This window comes from Macrobrachium rosenbergii, chromosome 22 (assembly GCF_040412425.1).
Source record: "Macrobrachium rosenbergii isolate ZJJX-2024 chromosome 22, ASM4041242v1, whole genome shotgun sequence".
NCBI classification, from domain to species: domain Eukaryota; kingdom Metazoa; phylum Arthropoda; class Malacostraca; order Decapoda; family Palaemonidae; genus Macrobrachium; species Macrobrachium rosenbergii.
Window position 1 is genome coordinate 21,229,218 of NC_089762.1, and position 23,415 is coordinate 21,252,632.

The 23,415-nt window shown below is 39.6% G+C and overlaps 1 protein-coding gene across 6 annotated transcripts in view; it reads left to right on the forward strand.

Moving 5' to 3' along the window:
• LOC136850627 (uncharacterized protein DDB_G0284459-like) overlaps positions 1–23,415 on the forward strand; it is a 370,523-nt gene that overhangs the window by 50,911 nt on the left and 296,197 nt on the right. For 3 of the 6 annotated variants that reach the window (XM_067124330.1, XM_067124327.1, XM_067124331.1), the window contains 3 exons: positions 2,713–2,871; positions 18,871–18,969; positions 22,661–22,795. In XM_067124330.1, the coding sequence (XP_066980431.1) occupies positions 2,713–2,871; positions 18,871–18,969; positions 22,661–22,795 (393 nt within the window). The remainder of the gene's footprint in view (positions 1–2,712; positions 2,872–18,870; positions 18,970–22,660; positions 22,796–23,415) is intronic. The other 3 variants (XM_067124328.1, XM_067124332.1, XM_067124329.1) reach the window with 2 other exon arrangements.

Here is a 23,415-nt window from a genome sequence, read left to right on the forward strand (position 1 = left end):
TTTAATAGTAATGAAATTTGATTAAATGCATACTGTAATTGTTATTTGGATATTTCTTTAATTGGCATATGATTCAGAACAAAAGAAAAGTGAGAGTTTCAGTGGAACAATGCCGTGTTTACGCAGAGAAATCATACAAGTAAAATGTAGATGTTCTACTTAACTAATAAATTACTTAACCTCAGGTAAGAAATGCAGGCTCTTAATTTTTTAAAGAATATAATGAATTTTTTTTAGAACAAGAAAAACAAGCAAGAAGGACTAAATTAAAACAAAACAATAAAATGTAGAAAAATCTAAACTAAAGCTACTAGTACAGATTGGGCAAAAATCAGTTCAGTCTGCGCTGTTCTATAAAATAGAGGTAATTGGAGATTCGAGTCAAAAACAAACAAATTGGGGAAAGTTTCAAAGATTATAATGAGAATAATTGAGTAAGATGGATAATAACTGAATGTGTCGCCTGTCTGACAGTGTTTTCAGAAAAAAAGTTTAGTATTTATAATAATACTATCAGGCTGCTGTGAGGTGGATAAAACTTCTTTTGGTGGGACAGTATGGCCCAAGGCCTGTAGTTTGGAGGTCTCTGCTCCAAGGGATCATTGAATGAGTGCCCATTCATAAAGTATGAAGCATTCAAAGTAAAAAAATAAGAAACTCCATTTTGAATATAAATGCTGGCTAGCAAATATCCTTGTTTTTTGCATATAATTCTTTTGGGGTGCACATAAAAAGCTTTTCATGGTGAAATCCAATAGAGTGCTGAAACATCCAAAAAACAAACTACCTTTAAAGGTGAAAATCAAAAAGACAGGTAAATGCAAATACTACATTTTCAGAATTCCCAGGGGCAGCACATAAATTGCTTTTCCCAGTGAGAGCTAGTAAAATGCTGAAACATCCAAGTGCAAATACTACATTGTCGTAATTCCCTGGCATACCACATAAACTGCTTTTCCAGGTGAAACCTAGTAAATAATGAAACATTCAAATATGAATACTGTGTCATTATATTCCATGGAGCAATGCATGAACTGGCTTTCTAGGTGAATGCTAATAAAACACTAAAATCCAGGATAGAATACTGGCAATTATAATACATATTCCTTTCCAGATGAAAGCTAATTCAGTACAACACTGAAATATCAAAGTACAAAATAATATTGTAAATACTTGCAGCAGCACATAAACTGGCATTCCAGGTGAAAGCCAAGAGATCACTGAAATGTTTTTGGAACAACATATACTGTAATCCTCTTTTCCAGGTGGAAGCCAATAAAACACCAAAACTCTCAAGTGGAAATACTGTGTTTATGTGTGAGCGACACATAAACTACCTTTCTCAATGAGCTGATAGAACACTGGAACATACAAGTACAGATATTATGTTATAATTCCTTAGAGCAATACATAAACTGCTTTTCCACATGCAAGCTATTTAAACACAAGCGTACAGTACAAACGTTTTGTTGTAAATCCTTGGAGCAGCACATAAGCTGCATTCGAGGAATAAGGCAATAAAAACTAAAACAGTTAGTGTGAATTCTGTGTTGTTATAATTACATGGAGCAACATGTAAACTAGCTATCTAGGTACGCTAGTAAAACACTGAAACATTCAAGTATGAATACTATGTTATCATAATCCCCTGGGACTACACATATACTGCTTTATCAGGTGAGCCAATGAAACACCCAGGTATGATTAATATTTTGGTAACACAAACTGCTCTTCCAAGTGAAAGCCAGTAAAACACTGGAACATTTAAGTGCAAATATTGTTGCAATTCCTTGATCCCTTTGAGCATCATGTAAACTGGCTTTTCAGGTAAGCCAACAAAACATTGAAACATCCAGTATGAATACTGTGTTGTTATAATTCCCTGGGACAGCACATGAACTACCTTTCCAGGAGATTAAGTAAAACACAAGATCCAAGTATGAATACTATATTGTTCCCTTGGAGCAACAAATTAACTATCTTTCCAGGTGATTCAGTGAAACAAACATCTAAGTTGTAATTCCCTTGAGCAACACAAACTGCCATTCCTGATGAGCCAGTAGATCACTGAAACAACCTGATGTGAGTAATTTGTTGTTATAATTCCCAGGAGCAACAAATAAATTGCTTTCCAGGTGAAAGCCAAAAAGACACTGAAAAATCCAAGGATGAATGTTGTTTTAATTCCCAGGAGCAACATATAAATTGATTTTAGGTATAAACCAGTAAAACACTGATACTAACTGATATGATAACTTTGTTGTTAAAATTCCATGGAGTAACACAGACCACTTTTGTAGGTAAAAGCCAATAAAACTGAAACATCCAAGCACTATATTATATATTAATTTTTTGGGGCTACAAATGAGTTGGCTTAACTTGTGAAAGGCAATAAAACACTGAATCATCGAATTACAAGTACCCAGTTGTCATAATTCCTAGGGTACCATATGGACTGCAACTATTTTGTATTCATCTGACAATTTTTTGGGAACTTAATTTATTTGTAGGAAACCTGAACCATTTTCAGTTATTAAGTTTTGGAAGTTAATTTTTTATTCAAAAAATTCTGTTGTAAGTGAATTGTTAAGTTAGCCAGAGAATGCTAATTATATTTGCTTTGTTGATTGAATAACAATTGTTATAGTAAATGTATTTTTAAGGTAAGTCTGTGTTGTTGTGACTGAATCTGATTAAGAATGAAAATTACAGCAGGAGATGGAGGAAAAAGTATTACAAATGAAAAGTCAAGTGGGAAGTCTGATGTTAACAGTGCTGAAAATCAAGCAAAAGACAAGGTGATACCAACAGAGGAAACCACTGCTCAGAGTGATACATCTAAATGTGGAGACATTACTTCATTGGAAAAAGGTAAAGCTATTGTGAATGTGAAAAATATATCTGTTGCAATGAAATATAGTAAATTTAAAAACAGTAGAAGTGTAACTTTTGTCAGTAATTTTAATTGTTATGTCGCCATCCCATCACGCGCATACCCACCTTCATTGGTGGTCTTCAGATATCACTAGACTCAACGGGTGTGTGTTTTTTTTTTTTTTTTTTTCTTCCTCTCCCCTAATAGAAGACTGGTACTGTCTCACTGCATGTGACACCTGGACCCTCAGATACCCATCAATCACTCCTCAGTTCTGTTAAGTACTGTATTGTTGATAGTTATTTCAAGGAAATTGATGGCTTGTTTCTTCAGAGAAGGATCACCATTTCAACATATTCTAACCATTACCTTGTTGTTCATTAGCTAAAGTATTGTTCTTTTCCAGCTTTTTTCCTTCAAGTAATTGATGAAAGTGTGATTCATGTAACTTGACAATTTCAGTTGTCCAGTTTTCCTGGGTCAACCAGGTTCTTAGTGCAGCTAACTGATGAGTAACACATTTATTTTATCCTGAGAATTGTGGTTTTATATAATTGTTAGCAATACTCCAGAGATTTTTACAGCATTTTGTTTGAAATACAGTACAAGTCAAGTAGTCTAAGATCAACGTGGCCGATTGGGTGCCAATCAAGTGAAAATGCTGGACTAAACCCTTAAAAATACTCATCTAAGCAAAAATAATCTTTAATTACCACAGACTATAGTTATCATTTGGATATTTAATTACCCCAGACTAGTTATCCTGATGTTTTTTCAAGTTGCTCTTGTCTCAGAATAACATTTAAACATTTTGTGATTTATTAAGCAGTGTGATTAAATACTTATTGGAAAAATTTATTAACCGAGATATGTGCTAAGCTCGGTAGTTGCCTATTCATCTTCAAATTACATATCTTTTTGTTTTTTCCATCACTACATCCATTCAAGAAATTGTGTAATTTTACCATAATTTAATGAGACTATTAAATACGATTTTAATGTGTGTAACTTACCCAGTAATTACTTAGCTAAGAGTTTCTAACTCGACAGCAGCTTCAATTTTTAAATTCGTGATAGCGATAGTTTTTTGTTTATGTAGGTGGCTAACCCTGCCCACTTTCAGGGTGAAAGAGAGAAACAACTAAGCCAAGAGCTTCACTTTTGTTTCTGCTGGCTTAACAGCAACACGGTGTTAAAAAGCAGCTTGAATTTGGTTGTCAGCTTGAAAGTCTTACCTTTTGGTGATGTACTTTCAGCTCGGTATCCTTCGGATTTGTATTGCTTTTCTGATTTATATACAGTCGACCCTCGTTAAGACGGACTAATGGGGACCAGGGTGTCCATTTTAGCCGATAGTCCAGTTTAATCAGTGATATATATATATATATATATATATATATATATATATATATATATATATATATATATATATATATATATATATATATATATATATAAATATATTGTATTTCATTATTTTTATAAAGTATTTCATTATTTTTATATGGATAATAAGCCCATGTAGAAACATTTGAATTAAAGCTCATGGTAAAAGATGAAAAATGAAGAATAAAACATGATAAAAATGATAGAATTCAACTGCATATGTAGATGCCTAGGCCGAGACATAAACGCATAATTGGTAAGTAAAATGAAGTGGAGTCTCCAAAATGAAGTGTAAGATTTTTTCATTTTTTCATAATTTTTATTTTAGTCATAATTTTTATTTTAGTTATTTAACGATAAATAAGACTATAAAATGCATTCCATCAAATCGATCTTGGAGAGGGTTGTTTTTTATTGTTGCTGACATCGTCATCAGTTTGCAGTCGTAAATCTGAGGACGGTCTAGGAATAGGATTCACAAGTGATGACGCATCACCAGAACAGATTGTTGTGGGATTTTTCATACGACTATATTAAAGTTAAAATTAGTGTTGAATTCATGTTTTCATGAATAAATAATTATATAAAGCAAATTATTGAGTAATTTTTGCCATCAGCTGTCAAATAATCACAATCATGGCAACATTCAAACATAGTGCCATCATGACATATGTCTATAAGTAGAACAGAAGTAGAGGGCTGTCATTGGCTAGCAGATCTCCATGGCAACCATCCAGCCAATCAGGTTATAGCTGTATTCTGTCTGAGAAAGAACTTTTGCTCAGAGAAGCTGACAGTGACATAAGTGCATGTGTTTTAATACAAAATGTAGTTTTTAATAGTGTATGTATTTTACTGGTTACATGAAGAATAGAATGAATTCCTTCTTATTACTTTGAGTGCAAAATTCTTGGTTCAGAGATTCTTCAGCAACTATATATATATATATATATATATATATATATATATATATATATATATATATATATATATATATATATATATATATATATATATATATATATATATATATATATATATATATATTTTTTTTTTTTTTTTTTTTGCTTCAGAAAATATTTACTAAGGCTGTGTTGACATACCTTTAAAACAAAATTCTTCTCCTTAATCTCTTGAAGATAGAATTACGCTGCATAGAGGGAACTGGGAATCTCTCTCTCTTCGTAAAGTTTACCTTTGTTATACAAAGCATCGTATTGTAGCTACCAGTCAGGCAGCAGATAGGTAAAACTGTTAATGCTCAGTTATTGGCTACAATACTTCCTACCATTCCAGACAATATCGTTTCTTACTGACGTGTACGTACCATGCGCAAGTTAAATTGGTTATAAGTTAAAAGCATTTTTGTTTAGTACAGTATAAATACAGAACAGTATATATGAAATAAAAATATAAATAAAAAGTTTTTTATTTACCTTTGGTAGATAAAAAGGAAAACGGTATGCGATGAGAGGAGGAACAGTAACTATCAAAAATCATCGTCAATCATTACATATTTTAAATCGGCTGACCCTCTTCAGTGTCTGTCTTATCCGATATCTGGGTTAATAAGGTCAGGCTTAACAAGAGTTGACTGTAGTACTTTTCCCGATTTTGACTATTGTTCTCTTAGGAGATTGACTCATTTTTATTTCGACTCTTTTGGCTAGTAATTATGTCAGATTCTAGCACATCAAGTATTAAGTATTGCAACAGAGGTTGCAATACTCGTTTGACCAAGGCATGTTACGATTCACACACCCTTTGTATGACATGCAGAGGACAAATTTGTTCAATTGACTTGACTTGTGAGGAATGCTGTGAATGGGACGAAAGAAAGTGGAAGACATTAACTTCTCGCCTAGCAAAATCAGAAAGGGATTGTACGAGAAAAGCAGCTGCTAGAGCCAAGGTTAAATTAGCTACTTTAGACGTGACTCAGGAGTCTAGTGAGGTTAATATTCCTTCTCTCCCTTCTCCTGCTAAAGTAATTCCTCCTACTTCCAGCCCTCCTCCTGCACCACCGATCTCCGCTCCTGACTCCCTCGTTCCTGACCCGGATCGCTACACCAGTCTCAAAGTAAATTTCAATAAGAAGTTTGATGTTCTTGCTAACACAGTGGCACAGTTGGGTGATTCAATGCATGTCCTCATGGACAAATTTAGTGCAAAGTGTTCTGGTGATGTGTTTGTGTGTTTGTGGAGGAGGTGGCTATCCATCCCACTGACGCTCCTAGGCAAAAGTCATTGCCATACTCCACCAGCCCCAGGAGGAGGCATACTTGAGGCCCAAGGGAGGTCGGTGAGGTCTGCCCACAGATAGCCGCCCCCTCAGTCACACCTGTGTCGACCAAAGGCAGCTGTTGGAAAGGTGTGCCTAGTGTTCATAATCTCTCGTCCAGTTCGGGAGATTCTAGCCCTTCTCACGGGAGCCAGTGGAGATTCTCGGATGAATCTCGCCCGTTGAAAAGGCAAGTGCCTCCCGGGGACATGTCCCCTCAGTGTTACGGCAAGAGCTTCAGGGAACGATCTGGTAGTCTTCAGCCATCGTGCAGCATATGGGACAGTCCCGAACGTTTTTCTCAATCAGTAGCTACCAGAAAATCATCTGTGTCCAGCAAGAGCACTAGTTCTTCAGCCAACGGGAGACCTTGTGATAGTTCACGCTCATCTTTCGAGTGCCCATCTGGGATCGAGGACGCCTCTTTAGCGACTGAGCGCCCAGTAGAGACTTGAGTGTTCACTAGTAGCTGAGCCCCCAGAAGATAAGAAGCGCCCAGTAGTGCACCCGGATCACTTGACACCAGAGAACCTTTCGGTGCCAACTCACTCTCAGGTCGATTGCCAAGATTGTTTGATGCCCGCTCATGTTTTATGAACTTCCTCATCGAAACACCAGTTTTTTCCACCTACTCATTCGATTACTGCTTCATCCACTCCCATATTGGACCCTTCCTTGGCATCGCTGCAGAAGCAGTTATACAATATTTCGGGTTTTCTTAAGAAGTCGACTTTTCCTGCTTCAGTAGCGCCTGAAGATCCCTCATTGTCCCCAGTCTCATCGGAGGAGAAAGATTTAGGACAGGACTCCACCTCATCGGCTTATGCTGCCTTACTGAATTATTTTCTGGATAATTTTCCAGATTTCTTCGCTCCGGCAGCCCCTTCTTCTCCAGCTTCCTCATTTATGATGAGTGACTCACCCGGGGATTTGTTGAGACTTCCCAAAGTGGTTCTATTTTCTTCATCTAAGATGGCTATGAGAGAAGTGGATCTCTGGCTTTCGCAGAAAAGACGCTAAGGCAAGGCATGCTTTAGTATTCTACCTTCCTGCCTTTTGGCCAGGAGATATAGGTCATATGTGACTGGAGAGTCCCCCTCCCTGGGAGTGGCTGCCTCCTCCCAGGGAGACTTCTCTGGCCTCATTGATTCGGCCCGTAGGTCGGCCTTTACTTCGGCAAAGACCATGTTCTCTGCTTTGGAGATTGATCATTTGCTCAAGAACATGTTCAAGGTGTTTGAAATGTTTAGTATTCTAGATTGGGCCATAGGGGCCTTGGCAAAGATCAGAGGTTCGGATCTGTCTCAGGATATTGCTGCTGACTGGAGGAGTGTTCTCTCCTGTGCCGATAAAGCAAGTCGAGATGGTTCTTTCGAGATTTCTTCCTCCTATGCTATGGGGATTGTGAAGAAGAGGGAACTCTGGATTTCATTTGTATCTAAGGGCGTCACTCCATCACATAAATCAGCTCTCCTCCTCTCGCCTTTGGATAGTACACACCTTTTCCCACAAGCATTGGTAGAAGAAGTGGCTTCTCACCTTCTTAAGAAGTCTACACAAGACCTTCTCTCGCAACCTACGAGGCATCCAAGAGAGTGGAACGCCCCCCTTTCAAGTCATCTTCTCCTCTTCAGCCCCAACCCTTTCGAGGAGGCAGGCAAAGAGCACAATCAAGACTGTGGACTTCTGTATGTTTTGCCCCGCGTGCGGCCAAGAGACCCTTCACCAGGCAAGTGAGTCTTCAGTCCTTCATGCACCCGTGGGAGCCAGACTCCAGCTTTTTTGGGGAAGTTGGAGAATGAGAGGAGCAGATCAATGGGAGGTAGAAGTATTAAGGGAAGGATATTCTATCCCCTTCAAAGAGAAGCCTCCATTATCCAGCTCTCTTATCAAATTGACAGCATACTCCGTAGGATCAACAAAGTATTTAGCCCTCTCAGAAGAATTGTCATCTCTCCGCAAGAAGAAGGCGATAGAAGTGGTGGAGAATACTGAGTCCAGGGTTTTTACAACAGGCTTTTTGTAGTACCAAAAGCCACAGGAGGATGGAGACTGGTACTTGATGTGAACACTTTGAACATTTACGTAGAGAAAACGAAGTTTCATACGGAAACAGTCCAGTCTGTCCTATCATCCATTCATCGAGGGGACTGAATGATTCCTCTCGACATGAAAGACGCTTACTTCCACATTCCCATCAAATCCTGTGCCTACTTTTCATGGTGTAAACAGACTAGTTGTGTTGCAAAAAGTACTTAATAGTGAAATACTACCATTGCTACTTTAGTTCAGCAGGTGGAGCACAGTCCTGTTGCTGTATATTACGTTTTTTATTGTAAATCTCTACTAATGTGCTTTTGCACATAATATTTCTCAAGTGTGATTATGTACTCTGTGCATTCTAAGCATCTTAATAGTGTGTTAAATGAAGTATTGTTGAATACTATACATAAGCACACTCAGGACTTGAAGATTTCGATAAAAAATGGAAAAGATTTTCATAAATATTTCCAGTACAGTACAATGAACCCCCGTATTCGCGGGGGATGTGTCCCACACACACCCCCCCCCTCGCAAATAGCTAAAATCCACGAATACTTAAAACCCATCTAAAAACACTTAGAACTGCCCATTTGATAGTTTAAACACAGAAAAACCCTGTAAAAATGCATATACCTGAGTATTTTAATAGTTTTATCACAAAAAGTGCATTTATTCATGAAAATTATATGAAAATACAGTAATTAGTGAATATTTCTCAGTGAAAAATACCACGAATGGGCGAATTTTCTGCGAATAGTGGCTAGATATGTTCCACAGAGAAACCCGCTAATGCGTGAGTCCGCGAATCATGAGAACGCGAATACGGGGGTTTACTTAAAAAGTTAAGTATACCTCAGTTTTACCAGACCACTGAGCTGATTATCAGCTCTCCTAGGGCTGGCCTGAAGGATTAGACTTATTTTTCATGGCCAAGAACTAATTGGTTACTTAGCAACAGGACCTACAGCTTATTGTGGAATCCGAACCACATTATAGCGAGAAATGAATTTCCATCACTAGAAATAAATTCCTGTAACTCTTCATCAGCCGGCCGGGGGAATTGAACTCCGGCCCATCGATTGACAGTCCGCAGCTCTACCGGCTCACCCAACGGAGAGCTAACGGGGGTTTACTGTATTACATTTTTTCCAAATGGATCATTTCTCTTCTAATATCATAATTATTTCTTTTTTACAGAACTTGTTTTAAAATATTTGTAAGAGAATTAGTACAGTATGCATAGCAGTACTGTACCTTGTTTATGTTTACTATGTAAGCTCAGAAATGATCAGCTACTATGTTGATTGTTATGATATACATCAAGAGAATTTAGGAAAAATATTGCCTGCCTGTGTATATCTCTTAGGCGTACTATCATTGTTATCATTTGTAATTTTATTGCTACATAATGAATAGCACATTCACTGAGTCCAATCACCAAAATATAGTCACCGCAAAAAAAACTTTGAACATCCACTTGATAGAAATAAAAATCAGAATATTTTTATGGAAATAAGGAAATAAAAAGAAAAGTTTTTGCTCTCTTACATTTTATCCAAAATTTTGACATTCCTTCATCATTTTTAAGTACTTCTCTTTTTGTCATAGAATGAGCCAAGTCTGAAATGTTGATCCTCAAATTCTTCAAATCAGACCTCTTGATAGATCCTTCCATGGCATTCAGTCTTTGTTTCACGGAAGCCCAGCAATTTTGTGTATGATTTAGGTCTGGTGAATTGCCAGGCCAATTTAACTGGAATATTATATTCCTGAAATATCTCATTAGCTTCTTATGATCAGTGGCAAGGGGCTCCATCTTGCATAAAGTCTTGCTTACCTAATAGTGCCTTATAAGGAACCAGTTTATTCTCTAAAACATTAGCATACTTCACTCCATTCATAGTTGTACTCTGTTGAAGGAAATATAAACTACTGTTACCCCCATATCCCCTGAAATATCCCCATACCATCACATAGGCTGGAAGCTTTACAGTTTTGAACATATACGTTGATGTAAAGTGGTTTGATCCTCGGGGCCTTCGTACCTTCTTTCCAGCACTATGAATGACATGAAAGCTTGATTCGTCACTAAATACTTGTTCCCAATGTAAATTGTCATGACAAAATCTTGTTTGATTATTCCTCATGGGTTCTGAAAGGAGAGGCTTCTTTGCAGTAATGTGAGAGGGGAGACTAAAGTCTTTCTGCAAACGATGTTACAGTTCTCTCTGAGACATTTCCAAGTAGGATGGGATTTTCTGCTTTCAGATTCTTTACTGGCATTATTGGATGTTTCATACTGGCATTATTGGATGTTTCATAACAATCCTTTTAAGAAGGTTTTCTATCTTTTCATTAGTCTTTTTTGGCCTTCCAGTGCCTTTTTTTATGTTGCAGTGCAGTTTCTAAGTCAATTTCCTTAGCACACAGACACCACATTGTCGCCATTCTTTTAGAGATGCCCATTTCTTTTGCTATGGCTGTCATACTTCCACTCCTCCGTAACGTAACAATCGCAGTCGTCTTCACAAGTGATATAGATTTTTATATATATAAGTAACTTACCAAATAATTACATAGCTATAGTTCTACTTTATGCGACGGCTCAAAATTCGAAATTCATGGTAGCACTCTTTTGTTTTGGGTGTAGGTATGCTGCCACGCCCACTATTGGGGAAGAATAGGTACAGTGTAGCTAAATAGCTCAATTCATTTCTGACGGCTAATAACTGAACACCAGTTGTTAGCAGCTCCTGATTCTTTTTCGCCGGATGGTTGGAGATCGTCTTTTGTGAAGTACTCTTTGCTTTTGGTATCGCAGCTATTTAGCTTAGCTAGAATTCTGGATTATATCTTCGATTGTAACTTGCCTAACTGAACTTTTTACCTATTTTGTCTGACTCTAGTTTGTCAAGCATTAGGTATTGCAGCAATGGCTGCAAAACTAGACTCACTTATGCAAAATATCACTCATACACGATATGTAGTTCTTGTAGGGAGCAAATTTGCTCTCTTGAGTTTAATTGTGAAGAACGTTACGACTGGGATAAGGGGAAATGGAAGACTTTACAGACTCACTTAGACAAATTACAGCGTGATCGTTTGAGAAAAGCTACAGCTAGGGCTGAAGCAAAGGCTTCTGCTGGCAGAGGTCATTCTCAGGAGTTGATATTGATGTTATGCCTATCCCTTCAACACATATGACAGCTTTTTCTCCCATTTCCAGTCCTCCAGCTTTTCCTGTCACTCCATTACCTAGCTCTCATTCTGCTGAACCCAGTGCCATTGCCAGCTTAGAAGTAAGGGTAGATCAAAAAATTAAATTACTTGTTAATACTGAGTCACAGATTGGGAATTCTGTGAAGGTCCTAATGGACAAATTTACTAGCGTAGTGTCGAGGGCAGTGTCAGTGGAGGGGCCAGCTGTTCATCCCACTGATGCTCCTATGCTCCTAGACCAAGGTCCTTGCTAAATTCCCCTTGCTCACCTGGGAGGAAGCAAACTGGCAGTCCAAGGGAGGTCGGATGTGTTTGCCCACGAGCAGTCATCGCCTCATCCGAGCCTGTTGTCCGCCAATCCCAGGCTGCGGATGAACACCATTGGAAAAGTGTTCATATGGACATACATGCCCTATCATCAAGTGATTTGGACTCTCCCGCATCCAAGAAGTGCAGTGGCCATTTTGCAAAAGTTTCTAGGCCATTGAAAAGGCTGGGAGCTTCCTTGGATTCTGATTCGCCCCCATCTCGTAAGTGAGCTGTAGATAGAGAATGTAGCCCTCTCCCTTCTTGTAGTTTTTGCAAGTCGCCAGCAAGAGATTCTCGTGCCCATTCATTTGCGAAAGTGCATTCCGACCCCAAAAGTGTGTGTGTGTGTGTGTATGTGTGCCAGTCCAGCTTATCAGCGCAAAGCGTCCGACCCCCCAGTGTATGATACGATTGTGTGCAAGCGCCAGCTTGAAGACCGTTCAGTGTCCAAGCTATCATCTCTAGAGTGCCTGACGTCCGAGCACCCATCGTATTAGCGCACTTTGTCCGAGCACCCAGTGTATGAGAGTGCAGTTTCCGCCTTTCCAGTTTGTGGGCACCCAGATTCCGAATTGGAAGAGCCCGTGTATGACCGCTCAGAGTTTGAACGTCAAATAGTCCAGCGCCCATCCCTGGGGCGCCAAGTGTCCACAGAGAATGCAGCCGCTTCGAAGGAGTCAGTGTCTGCTCCGACAGCAAGCGGGTGCCCAATGTCTGTGCGTCCAGTCTCTGTTGGCGCTTCTCTCGAAGTCCACCCTACTTCTAACATCTTCGTGACCTCACAAGGAGAGATTCCAGTACCTGATTCTTCAGGTGAATTTCCATCGGTAGTCCAAGATCCTTCATTGGCACCGCTTCAACTCTGGCTTGATAAAGTTCTGAGCCTTCTTCATAAGCCAACTCCAGTAGTGCAAGAGACTGTGGACCTCCCCAGGATCACCCGTTTCCTCTGTTGAGGAACCTGTAGAAGAGGAGCAATCTGCATCTAATTACTCAGCACTGCTCAGGTATTTCCTGATGTTACCCAACGTTCTTCTCTCCATCCATCCCTTCGTCGCCTGGTTCTGCCTTCTTGATGAGACAACCACCAGGTACCGCCAGACTTCCACGTATGGTTTTATCCTTGTCTTTGAAGAAAGCTTTCACCCGCATGGACGCCTAGTTAGCAGAAAGGAGAAATGTCGGGAAAGCGGTGTTCTGTTCACCTCCCTCACGAATGATAAGGCAGAAGTATCTGTCTTATACAACTGGAGAAGCTCCGTTCTTGGGAGTTTCTGCCTCCTCTCAAGGGAACTTCTCCAGTATCATGGATGCTTCTCGTCATTCTGCTTTCTCGTCAGCCAGAATTCTCTTCACCGCCTCGGAATTAGACCATTCGCTTAAAGACATCTTTAAAGTCTTCAAGGTCTTCAGTTTTATGGATTGGACAGTGGGGACTCTAACCAAGAAAATAGAAGACTGAACGTCCCTTCAAGAGAACTTTGCATCGGACTGGTTGGGAGTGCTGGCATGCACCGATACAGCCGTAGGAGATGGGGCACTAGAGCTGGCAACCATCCTCACAGCGGGAGTCCTTAAAAACAAGATTTGTGGTGCTCATTCACTGGCAAAGGGAGTCACCCCATCGCAACATTCTTTGCTTCTTTTTGCCCCCCTGGACAAAAATAGTCTGCTCCCGCAGGACACCCTGGAACGGGTTTCAGGAGAGCTACAGAAGAAATCAACTAGAGGTCTCCTCACTCAATCCACCAAAAGGACAAAGTTCCCCGCATGAGCCACTGCTTCTACCACAACTACTAGAACGTCGCCTTTGCAGCAACAGCCCTTTGGAAGTTATAGAGGTCATTTCCAGTCCCGACCTAGAGCCAACCTCCAAACTTCCAGACCAACCAAGAAACCCGTTAACAGACCAGCACCTCGTAAGTGAGTCGTCCATCCTCCGTGTTCCAGTGGGAGCAAGACTTTCCCACTTCTGGACAATGAAAAAAGAAGAATGTAGAGCTGTGGGTGTTGATGGTATTGAAAGATGGCTCTGCAATCCCTTTCAGGGAGAAACCTTCCTTAGTGACCTCTCCCATCAGCTTAATAGCTTACTCGATAGGCTCAGAGAGGTTTTCGGCCCTATCTCGGGAAGTGTCAGCCCTACTAGAAAGAAAGCCATGGAAGTAGTTGAGGATGTAACACTGGGGTTGTACAACCGCCTCTTCATGGTTCCCAAGTCATCGGGAGGATGGAGACCTGTCCTGGACGTCAGTGCCCTGAACCTCTTCGTTCAAACAACGAAGTTCAAAATGGAGATGAGTCAGTCAGTATTGTTGGCCATCCATCAGGGAGGCTGGATGGTTACAATTGACATGCAAGATGCTTACTTCCATGTTCCAGTTCACCCAGATTCCAGGAAGTATCTGAGATCCGTGTTCCTGGACAGAGTCTTCCACTTTCGGGCACTTTGCTTCGGACTCTCCATGGCCCCTCAAGTTTTTACCTGGTTACTCGCTCCCCTAGCAAAATGGCTACATCTCATGGGGATAAACATCTCTCTGTACCTGGATGATTGGCTCCCGGAGGACCTGCAGAAAACTCTTTTGTCTCACTCAAGATTTAGGCCTTTTAATAAACTTCCAGTAGTTGCAGCTAGTCCCCGACTTTCCATCCTAACAAAGAATTCTAAATTGTGGCAGAAAAGTCCAAGACTTTGTAACTAGCCCCTCCTGCTCAGCCAATTTATGGATGAGTCTTCTGGGAACCCTCTCTTCCATAGAGGAGTTTGTTCCGTTAGGCAGGCTACACACAAGAGTACTGCAATTTTTCCTCAAGGCCAGTTGGCAAAGCAAGTCGTTCCCGGATTCGTTTGTTTTCAACATCATTCCCCAGATAAAAGAGGACCTTTGGTGGTGGCTGGCAGAAGACAGATTTGCAACAGAAAAGTCTCTGGCTCCAACGAACCGCAACCTGATGTTATATTCAGACGCTTCAGATCTGGGTTGGGGTGCCCTTCTCAATAATATGGAGGTTTCAGGAACTTGGTCTCCTACTGAAAGAAACCTTGACATCAATGTAAAGGAATTAAAAGCAGTTCATCTTGCACTTCAGCATTTTGCAACGCAAACCTTCAACAAGACAGTAGCGGTCCATTCGGACAGTATGACCGCCTGGTTTACATCAAGAATCAAGAAGGGACTCATTCTTTTACGCTCTGCGAAGCGACAAAGGATTTTCTTCTATGGGCAAGGAGCAATGAGACCCAATTAGTGACCTGTTTCATTCAGGGGAGGATGAACGTCCTTGTGGACGAATTGAGTCATGGCAAACAGATTCTACTGACAGAGTGGACACTCAGTCCACAGGTGTGCACCGACCTGTGGAAGCTGTGGGGAAAGCCATCGTTAGACCTGTTCCCTACGCCAAGGAACCATCGTCTTCTGTTGTGTTGCTCCCCGACTCCAGATCCGCAAGCATGGGCAACGGATGCCATGCTGCAGGACTGGTCGAACCTCGACCTTTATGCCTTGCCTCCCTTCAGCATGGTGAGGGAAGTGTTGAAAAAGTTCAGCACACACACAACAACGCGTTGGTGACCTTAGTTGCTCCCTTTTGGCCACACAATGAGCGGTTCCCCAATCTGTTAGGCCTTTTGACAGACTTCCCAAGGCTACTTCTGCAGAAGAGAAATCTTCTCAAACAGCCGCACTTTCTCTGATTCCATCAAGGATTATCCACTCTCGCTCTGACAGGCTTCAGATTGTCAGGGAGTTTGTCAGAGCGAAAGGATTTTCAAGGAAGACTACAGAGGCTATTGTTAAGTGTAGGGAACAATCTTCCTCTGCAGTCTATCAAGCCAAGTTGGCAGTTTTTCGGAAGTGGTGCCGGGAGTGAAATATCTCCTCTTCTCAAACATCTTTAGCCCAAATCGCAGATTTTCTATTACATCATGGAACTGTGAAAGGACTCTCAAGAACTGTGAAAGGACTCTCAACATCTACCATCAAGGGTTACAGAGTGATGCTGAGTTCAGTATTTAAACATAGAGGAGTAGACCTGTCTTCAAACTAAGACATGAGCGATTTAATAAAACATTTTAATACCATTAAGCAAGCAAAACCCTCAGGAATCGCTTGGAACATGGACGTTGTCCTTAAATGGCTGTCAGGATCCCCGTTTGAACCTTTGGATTCATTGTCACTTCGGAATCTGACAAAGAAGACCTTATTTTTGATGGCACGGCACTGGCTACAGTCAAGAGAGCCAGTGAGCTTCATGCTATTGATAAAAGGGTAGGTTTCTCACAAGGCAATGCTGTATACTCACTGATTTTGATTTTTTTGGCCAAGATTGAAGACCCAGTTAACCCTTGGCCTCGCTCCTTTTCAGTCAAGTCTGTCCAAAGTACTCAGTCCATCCGATCAGGAGAAAGTCGTTCGTCCTTTAAGAGCCTTGAGAGTATACCTTGAAAGAACCAAAAACTTAGAGGTTCGGCCTCGAAGCTTTGGTATTATGTGAAAGACCCCAGCTGTCCTTTGTCCAAGAATGCATTATCATTCTTTTTAAGATCCATGATTTCGGAAGTACATTTGGGAGTTCAAGATGGTTTACTGCCCTTATGTAAAGTAAAGACTCATGAAATAAGAGCCGTAGCAATGTCTTTGGCTTTCAAACCTAATCTGTCTCTCTCTTCAATTTTGCAAACAACATTTTGGAGGTGCAAGTCAGTGTTTGCGATGTTTTATTTTGGAAAATTGAAACAGTGTATGAAAAATGCAGTAATTTAGGCACGTTCTTCGCAGCTGGCATGGTATTTGGGGAGGAAGGATAAGAGGAATGCCTTCTTTTTCCGCTATCCACTCTCCTTGAATAAGGACAGTTGCACTTCTTGGGAAGTCTGGTAAACACTAAGTCGTGAGTGTCACCAATCTGTATTTTATGGTTTTGGCTAAAATTTTGTGGTGGTGTAGGTTGATTTTATCTGGTCTTTGTTGTTCTATTGTACTTTGCCCAGGGCAAGGGCATATCCACATATTATTTATGTGACCCATTTGGATTGTAAGCTTTGTCAACCTGCGATTAACCTCCTGTGTTGCAAAGCACCCACTCAAGTAGAGGCAACTATTGGCTCTACCTCCACGCCGCTACAGGTCGAGAGGAGCTACGACCAGAGGCAGTACCTGGCTGCTGTTGCTCCCTCAACAGAAAAGGTTACAATAAGCATTTCAAGATGCTAGCTAACTTTCTATTCCAAATTCTTCTCCATATCAGAGTTTTTTTGGGGTAGTATGTCCATTCATCCCACCTCCAATCAGTGTGGGATTCAACCACTTAATTATTTGGTAAGTTGCTTATATAAAAATGACATCTTTATAATAAAATAAAGTTTTATATATATTTACCAAATAATTACATGATTGGAGCCCTCCCTCTTCCCCTCTCATGGACATAGAGCATAAATGAATTGAGCTCTTTAGCTATGTTGTACCTATTGTTCCCGATAGTGAGCGGGACAGTATACCTACACCCAAAACAAAAGAGAGCTACCGCAAATTTCAAATTTTGAGCTGCCGTGTAAAGTAGAAACTTTAGCTATGTAATTACAGTATTTGGTAAGTATATATAAAACTATTTTATTATAAAAATGTCATTTTTTGGCATTTCTAATCATTAAGTGTGCAGGGGTGCAAAAAATGCCATACAAACAATTACAAGAAGGGCCAAGAGTAAATACATTAACATCCTCCCCCTCTGACTGCCTATCCAGCACTGCTTGTCCAGACAAGGATTGGCTATCACTCCCAGACCCATGACACTGCCATATGTATGATTGAATGAAGAGAAACGCGTCACTCCTGGTGAAAATCACAAAAAAAGATAGAATGCACGTTTCAACATAAAATGGGGTTGTGTTTGGAGTTTTTTTTTTTTTTTTTTTTTTTTTTTTTTTTTTTTTTTTTTTTTTTTTTTTTTTAAGAGGTGATTAATGTGTGATTGCACTTCAGTTCTACCACTGAGCTTAACAGAATATTTTAAGATTTAACTACAGCTTGGGAGTACACAACACCTCTGATGGGTGGCTTTGGTATTACTGTAATATCATAATTTTCTTTTTTTTTTTTTTGTAACAAAGACGTGTGACAATTCCAGATCACTTTGGTAATTTCAAAATGGCATAAATAGTGGATTTTTATTATGAAACAAAAGTTTTGATTAATACCTGGTGTAAAGTTAGCTTTGTAATTATTTTGAAGCAACTTATGTACTATAACTTTAGAATGATTTCTTAATAACAGCAGGGATATTGTAATGGTAATGAAAACAATAATTCTATCTTCATATCTTGTCCATCCATTTGAAGATTATAGTGCAAAGGCTAAATCTTAGCTCAGAATTTGAGAAGAGGCTATATTCTCACCACCTGAAGTAATGCAAAATTCAGGTTTAAAGTGCTATTTAATTGAGGGATAGATATTTCATGTTAGATCCTCAACACACACACACACACACTCTCTCTCTCTCTCTCTCTCTCTCTCTCTCTCTCTCTCTCTCATGTTCTTTTCAGGTATTTTCTATGAGCCATACACTGCTTTCTATGTTTAATAGACAGGTTGTATTCACTAATCATCTCTTTTGAATCGAATATTTGGTGTTTTCAGGTGCTGTTTGATGCCATGCCAAGAGGAGACATTTTAGTAATTAGATCTATAATAACAAATAGAAAATATTCAAAAGTAATTTAAAAAGTGCTGTTGAATTTTAATCCTTTTTGCAGGTACAGAAGAGAAAGTGCACAGGGGTGTGGGAGCACTTCTTGCTGGTCTTGGAAATCGGAAGAGTCAGTATGTCAAAGACATGCCACCGTTGTCATCAGGTGTGTACTATATGTAGTAGGATTTTTATACTATACCATAATAAGATATCCTGTAGGTTATGATTATGTTTTGCATCCATTAGGATCTTGACATGTCGTAAGACACAGAATCATTAGATTTCATAATTGTCACAAGCCCTGCAAACTTTTCATTATCCAGCCAATATCCAGTTGCGCTTTGAATCATCATGTATTATTCCTGTATTTCTTTCTCAACACCACCTGAAACGTTGTACCATTCTTTCTTTCAGCCAAGTGATAGGTAAATTATAAATTTATGATGCTAAAGGCGAGCTCTCATAGATGTATTTTGACTTTATATTGATTTTGATAAATGAGTCCCTGGAGCCAAGAAGTTGGCATATGAATGTCAGTGAGTTGAAGGTGATTCATTTCGGGCTACAGTACTTGGCGTCAGAAGTTTGCAACAAGACAGTGGCAGTCCACTCAGAGAACACCACTGCCCTGTCTTATATCAAGAAACAAGGAGGGACTCACTCTTTCCTCTGGGCAGACCAGAACCAGACCAAGATACTTATGCATTTTATTCAATGGAAACTAAATGTGTTAGCAGACAAACTGAGCCGTCAAAGACAGGTCCTTCCCACAGAGTGGGCCCTGGATCCACTAGTCTGCTTAGACCTATTGAAACTGTGGGGAAAGCCATTCCTGGACCTCTTCATCACCTCCAGGAATTATATTATGTTGTTCTGTTCTCTAGTCCTGGGCCTTCTGGCATGGGCGACAGACTATATGCTACAGGACTCGTCAAACAAGGACCTATATGCATTCCTACCAATCAGCATGGTGAGAGAAGTTCTAAACAAATTTCGGTCCCACCAAGATATAACGATGACTTTAGTAGTCCATTTTGGCCTCTGAAGGAGTGGTTCCTGGATCTCCTCAGACTACTGGTGGACTTTCCGAGGCTACTTCCTCAAAAGCCAAATCTACCTAGACAGCCTCACTTCAGACACTGCCTTCGAGGATTATCCACTCTGGCCCTGACAGGATACAGACTGTCAGAAAGCTCATTAGAGTGAGAGGATTTTCAAAAGCAGCTGCAGAGCAGAAGCTATTGCTAGGTGTAGACGTCAATCTTCTAGCAAAGTCTACCAAGCCAAGGGGACAGTCTTCTACGTATGGTGTAGAAGACATAACACCTTGTCTTCTCAGATGTCTATAGCAGAGATAGCAGACTTTCTGCTGTACATTTGGTCCTCTAGAGGTTTGTCTTCCTCTACCATCAGAGGTTACAGGGCCATGATGGGCTCCGTTTTTCACCACGGGTATAAATCTGTTCCGTAAACCAGGATCTGTCCAATCTCATTAAATCATTCGAAACATCCAAACAGAAGCAGGTAGAAGTGGCCTCTTGGAACCTTTATGTAGTCCTGAAATGGCTCTCTGGTCCTCCTTTTGAGCCCCTTGGTTCAACGACGTTAGGGACCTTACCACCTTACCAGAATGACCCTCTTTCTTATGGCTTTAACAACTGCTAAGCAGGTCACTGAGATTCATGCCATTGACAGAAGGATTGGATTCGCTCAAGGGGGCGCTGTATGTTCTTTTACCCTCGATTTCATGGCCAAGAAAGAGACCCTGTCCAAGCCCTGGCCTCATTCTTTTACCATTAAGAACTTAATGGAGATCCTGGGCCCAGAAGAGGAAGAGAGAGCTCTTGGCCCTGTGAGAGCATTATTACTTGCATAGGACCGAGACAATCAGAGGACCTGCTAGAAACCTACGGTGCTATGTTAAAAATCCTTCCCGACCCCTTTCTAAGAATGCCTTGTCATTTTTTCTAAGGGACCTTATTACCGAAGCGCACTTCCAGATTCGAGAGGATGTTTTGCTTTCAGTTAAGGTTAAAGCTCATGAGGTCAGAGCGGTCGCTACCTCGTTAGCTTTTTAACATAATCTGTCTCTCTCTTCCATTTTACAATTAACATTTTGGAGGTGCAAGTGTATGAAAATTGCATTAACATGGATCTGTTGTCAGTGGCTGGCATGGTCTTGGGGGAAGAAGCGTAGGAAGCAACACTAGCACATTTACACTTTGTAGACGGTACAGGTAAAATTAGATCAGTTTAAACTACCTACTGTACAAGTAAAGACATACAGAGAAATAATAAGTAGTAAAAATGTTTGAGCGCTAACTGTGAACGAGAGAGAGAGAGAGAGAGAAGAGAGAGAGAGAGAGAGAGAGAGAGAGAGAGAGAGAGAGGGGTTGTCCTTACTTAAGAGAGTGAAATTATTTATCAATTATTACAGAGAGAGAGAGAGAGAGAGAGAGGGATTGTCCTTATTGAAATATCAAGTTAAAATATTTATGAATTATTATGGAGACAGACAGAATAACAAGAGAGAGTGAGTTATATTACATTAGATATCAAAAGATGGAAATTCAGTATTAAACTAACTTTCAAATGAAATTAAAGTTACTGTAATTTCGTTTAAAAGTTAGCTTAATACATTACCTTAAAAAAAGAAATAAATGGTTGACGTAAAAATATTGGAGAGTGTGAAGATTAGTATCCTATTTCTCTCTCCTCCCATTCCACAAACTATTTGTAGAAGTCTTCTCAACTTCGTTTTTAAAAACTTTTTCTGTCTCTTTCTCTTTGTTCTGAAATGCTCTATGTCTCTATGTTTTAGAATGGCGCATTTACAGTTTATAAACGGTACAGGTAAAATTAGATAAATTTAAAATTATCTACTGTACAGTTAAAGATGTACAGAGAAACAGTTAATACGTAGGTTGCGCAAACTACGAACAAAGAGAGAGAGAGGGATAACACTTGTCCTTACATAAGAGAAATTTTTTTTTCAATTACTACAGACACATAGAGAGAGAGAGAGAATTACAATAACCTTTGATCCCCAAATCAGCAACACTCCCCCCCTCTTGTCATGTTAAATCAGCATTTCTGACAGCTTTTTGCCTTCAAGCTTCTTACAGAAGATGGGGAAAAGTTATTTGTTTAATATCACATACGAATTTTGTAATTACAGTTATATTATTTTATCATTATATTATTATTATTTAATCTTGTTAATACTGTATTTGAAAATTAGTACTTATTATTAGGTAAAAAATTTATCATACAAAGCAAATAAACATATACATGTACCATAAAGATTCTCTCATCTCAGTGAAAGAAAGAGAGAGAGAGAGAAATTATTATTTTTATTATTTAATGTTATTTAATTTACACATAAAAGCTTGAAAACTTATAAATTACATAAGAAATTAATCTTAAACACTTTTGCAGGGTTTCTCAGTATTCACAAATGCTTGCGTGTCTGTGAAAAACTTGTGTATGACAATTAGTTAGGTTCCAATGAAAAGTTCGCGTGTCTGTGAATTAGCGCAACTTGAATCGCTCACGTTCCGGGTATTACCGTACAGCATTTAAAAAATTTGTGTTCTCTTACTAATATTGATACAGCATTTCTTTTTCTTACTTGTAGTTTTGTTGTGGAATTATATGTTGAAATTTAGTTTGACAATAATTAAAGGCTACCTATTGTGTAGTCTACTCTAGAAACAATCTCTGTTGTTACCTGAAATGAATTATTATTAATTTAGTTTGGTATTTTGCCAAAATACTAATTTTGTGTATCATGAATTTTTCATGTATGTTATTTTCATAAAATGATTACCTTGATCAAGTCTTCCTTTTATCAGGAACAGGGGGCCCAGTTGTAGCATATGATGATTTGTCAAAGGAAAAAAGATTGCCATCAGAAGAAGGAAAATCAGAAGCTGAGATTCTGCTTGATTCATCTTCAAAGGATAGGAAGGAAGCCCAGGAGGAGTGTGGTAAGAGATAATGTTCATTTGATATATTTAGAGCATGTTATCTTACCTAAGTATGGTTGAATTGATGCTCAGCATCATTTTAATTTTTTTTGTATGTATGGGTATACAAACCTCCACCTTTCATAAATGAGTTATCCAGCATATTGTGTGTCAGCTGTGTGCTATTGACCAAAGACATAAAAAAAAACTACCACAGCTAGATCTATGGCATCTTTCCTGACCCCTGTCAACCTGTCTCAGCCATTGTTTCATTTTGCATATTTATAGTTGGAACTGATGCTGTGCTTTGGAAATCTATCATCTTCTACTCTGTTCCCCTGGGTAGCCTGGTCTGTTCCTTAGAGTAGTTATTTTCAGTGATTGTTGTTCATCTATGGCATCGTCAGAACTGAGCCAAGGCAACACAGCAGGCAGGGTGAGTGCTTCCCCTTGAGGCAGAGCACTCAATACAGCAGGAGTCAGAGCTCATCCTAACTGGAGAAGAGACTCTTGGACCCGGAGGAACATGCTCAGATTGAGTAACTTGAGGCTTTTTGTGGTGGGGGGATGAATCTTACCTATTATTAAAGTTAGCCATATACCCCGCACCGATAGGCAAGTCGGCATTCAAACAAGAAGAA